At 37.1% G+C, this 875-nt stretch overlaps 1 protein-coding gene across 1 annotated transcript in view; it reads right to left on the bottom strand.

Moving 5' to 3' along the window:
• The window catches only part of LOC103384459 (tyrosine-protein phosphatase non-receptor type 7-like), a gene marked incomplete at its 5' end in the record, with an annotated part of 6,694 nt that extends 5,835 nt beyond the window's left edge, over positions 1 to 859 (bottom strand). Inside the window, 1 exon segment of the mRNA XM_025059107.1 lies at positions 638 to 859. Coding sequence (XP_024914875.1) covers positions 638 to 859 — 222 coding nt within the window.
• Between the last annotated feature and the right edge of the window lie 16 nt (positions 860 to 875).

Raw genomic sequence — 875 nt, 5'->3', positions numbered from 1 at the left:
TAGTAGTAGTAGTAGTAGTAGTATTATTGTTATTGTTATTATTATTATTATTATTAGTAGTAGTAGTAGTAGTATTAGTTATAGTATTAGTGTTATTATTATTATTAGTATTATTATTAGTAGTAGTAGAAGTAGTAGTAGTAGTAGTATTAGTATTATTATTAGTATTAGTATTATATTAAATGAAAGTTAACTCCATTTACATAGAGAAAATCCACAGAAGAAAAGATCAGTTTATCGCTAACGGGAAGAATAAACCTATTGGTCCACTGCTGCCTCCAGTGGTTAAGCCAGTGGTCGCCAAATTGACCCTTGGGTTCATAACAAAACAGTTTGCACCCCCGAAACAAACAAAAAATGTTGAAAAAAAATCAAAAAAATTCAGTTAAGTTATTTATCAACTAAAGGTTGTTTTGACAACAGGTAATGGTTTTTTTTAACTCCATTATCCATATAAACTGCAGGGGGCGTCGTAAGGAAAAAAAGGGCAGACAACAACAACAACTGTTGCAGCTCAGGTCTTTCAAACAAAACAAAACAAAAAAAGTACCTATCCCGTTGCCCTTCGTGACCCGAGCTACTTTAACAGAGAACGACAACATGATGCAGTTTCCCATGAAGCACTGCTCCTCTGTACCTGATACTCAGCGTTGAGGGTGTTTGTGTCCTCAGCCGCTTGCCGCAGCTGCTCTTTCGTCAGAGGTCTAGATGAGGTGTGAAGCAGCTGCAACCACACCTCCTTCGGGGTAGAGACAGAGCTGACAGTCTCTACCCCCAGAGCGCTCACGTCCAAAAGCAATGACAGATTGGAGCCCCGCCTACGAGGAGTAAAAGAAAAAAAAAAAAAAAAAAAACAAAAATCAAAACGATAATAA

Source organism: Cynoglossus semilaevis, chromosome 10, assembly GCF_000523025.1.
Source record: "Cynoglossus semilaevis isolate Cse_v1.0 chromosome 10, Cse_v1.0, whole genome shotgun sequence".
In the NCBI taxonomy this organism is placed as follows: Eukaryota; Metazoa; Chordata; class Actinopteri; order Pleuronectiformes; family Cynoglossidae; genus Cynoglossus; species Cynoglossus semilaevis.
Note: the sequence above shows the minus strand (reverse complement) of the source record. Positions and strands in the feature narration are given on the sequence as shown.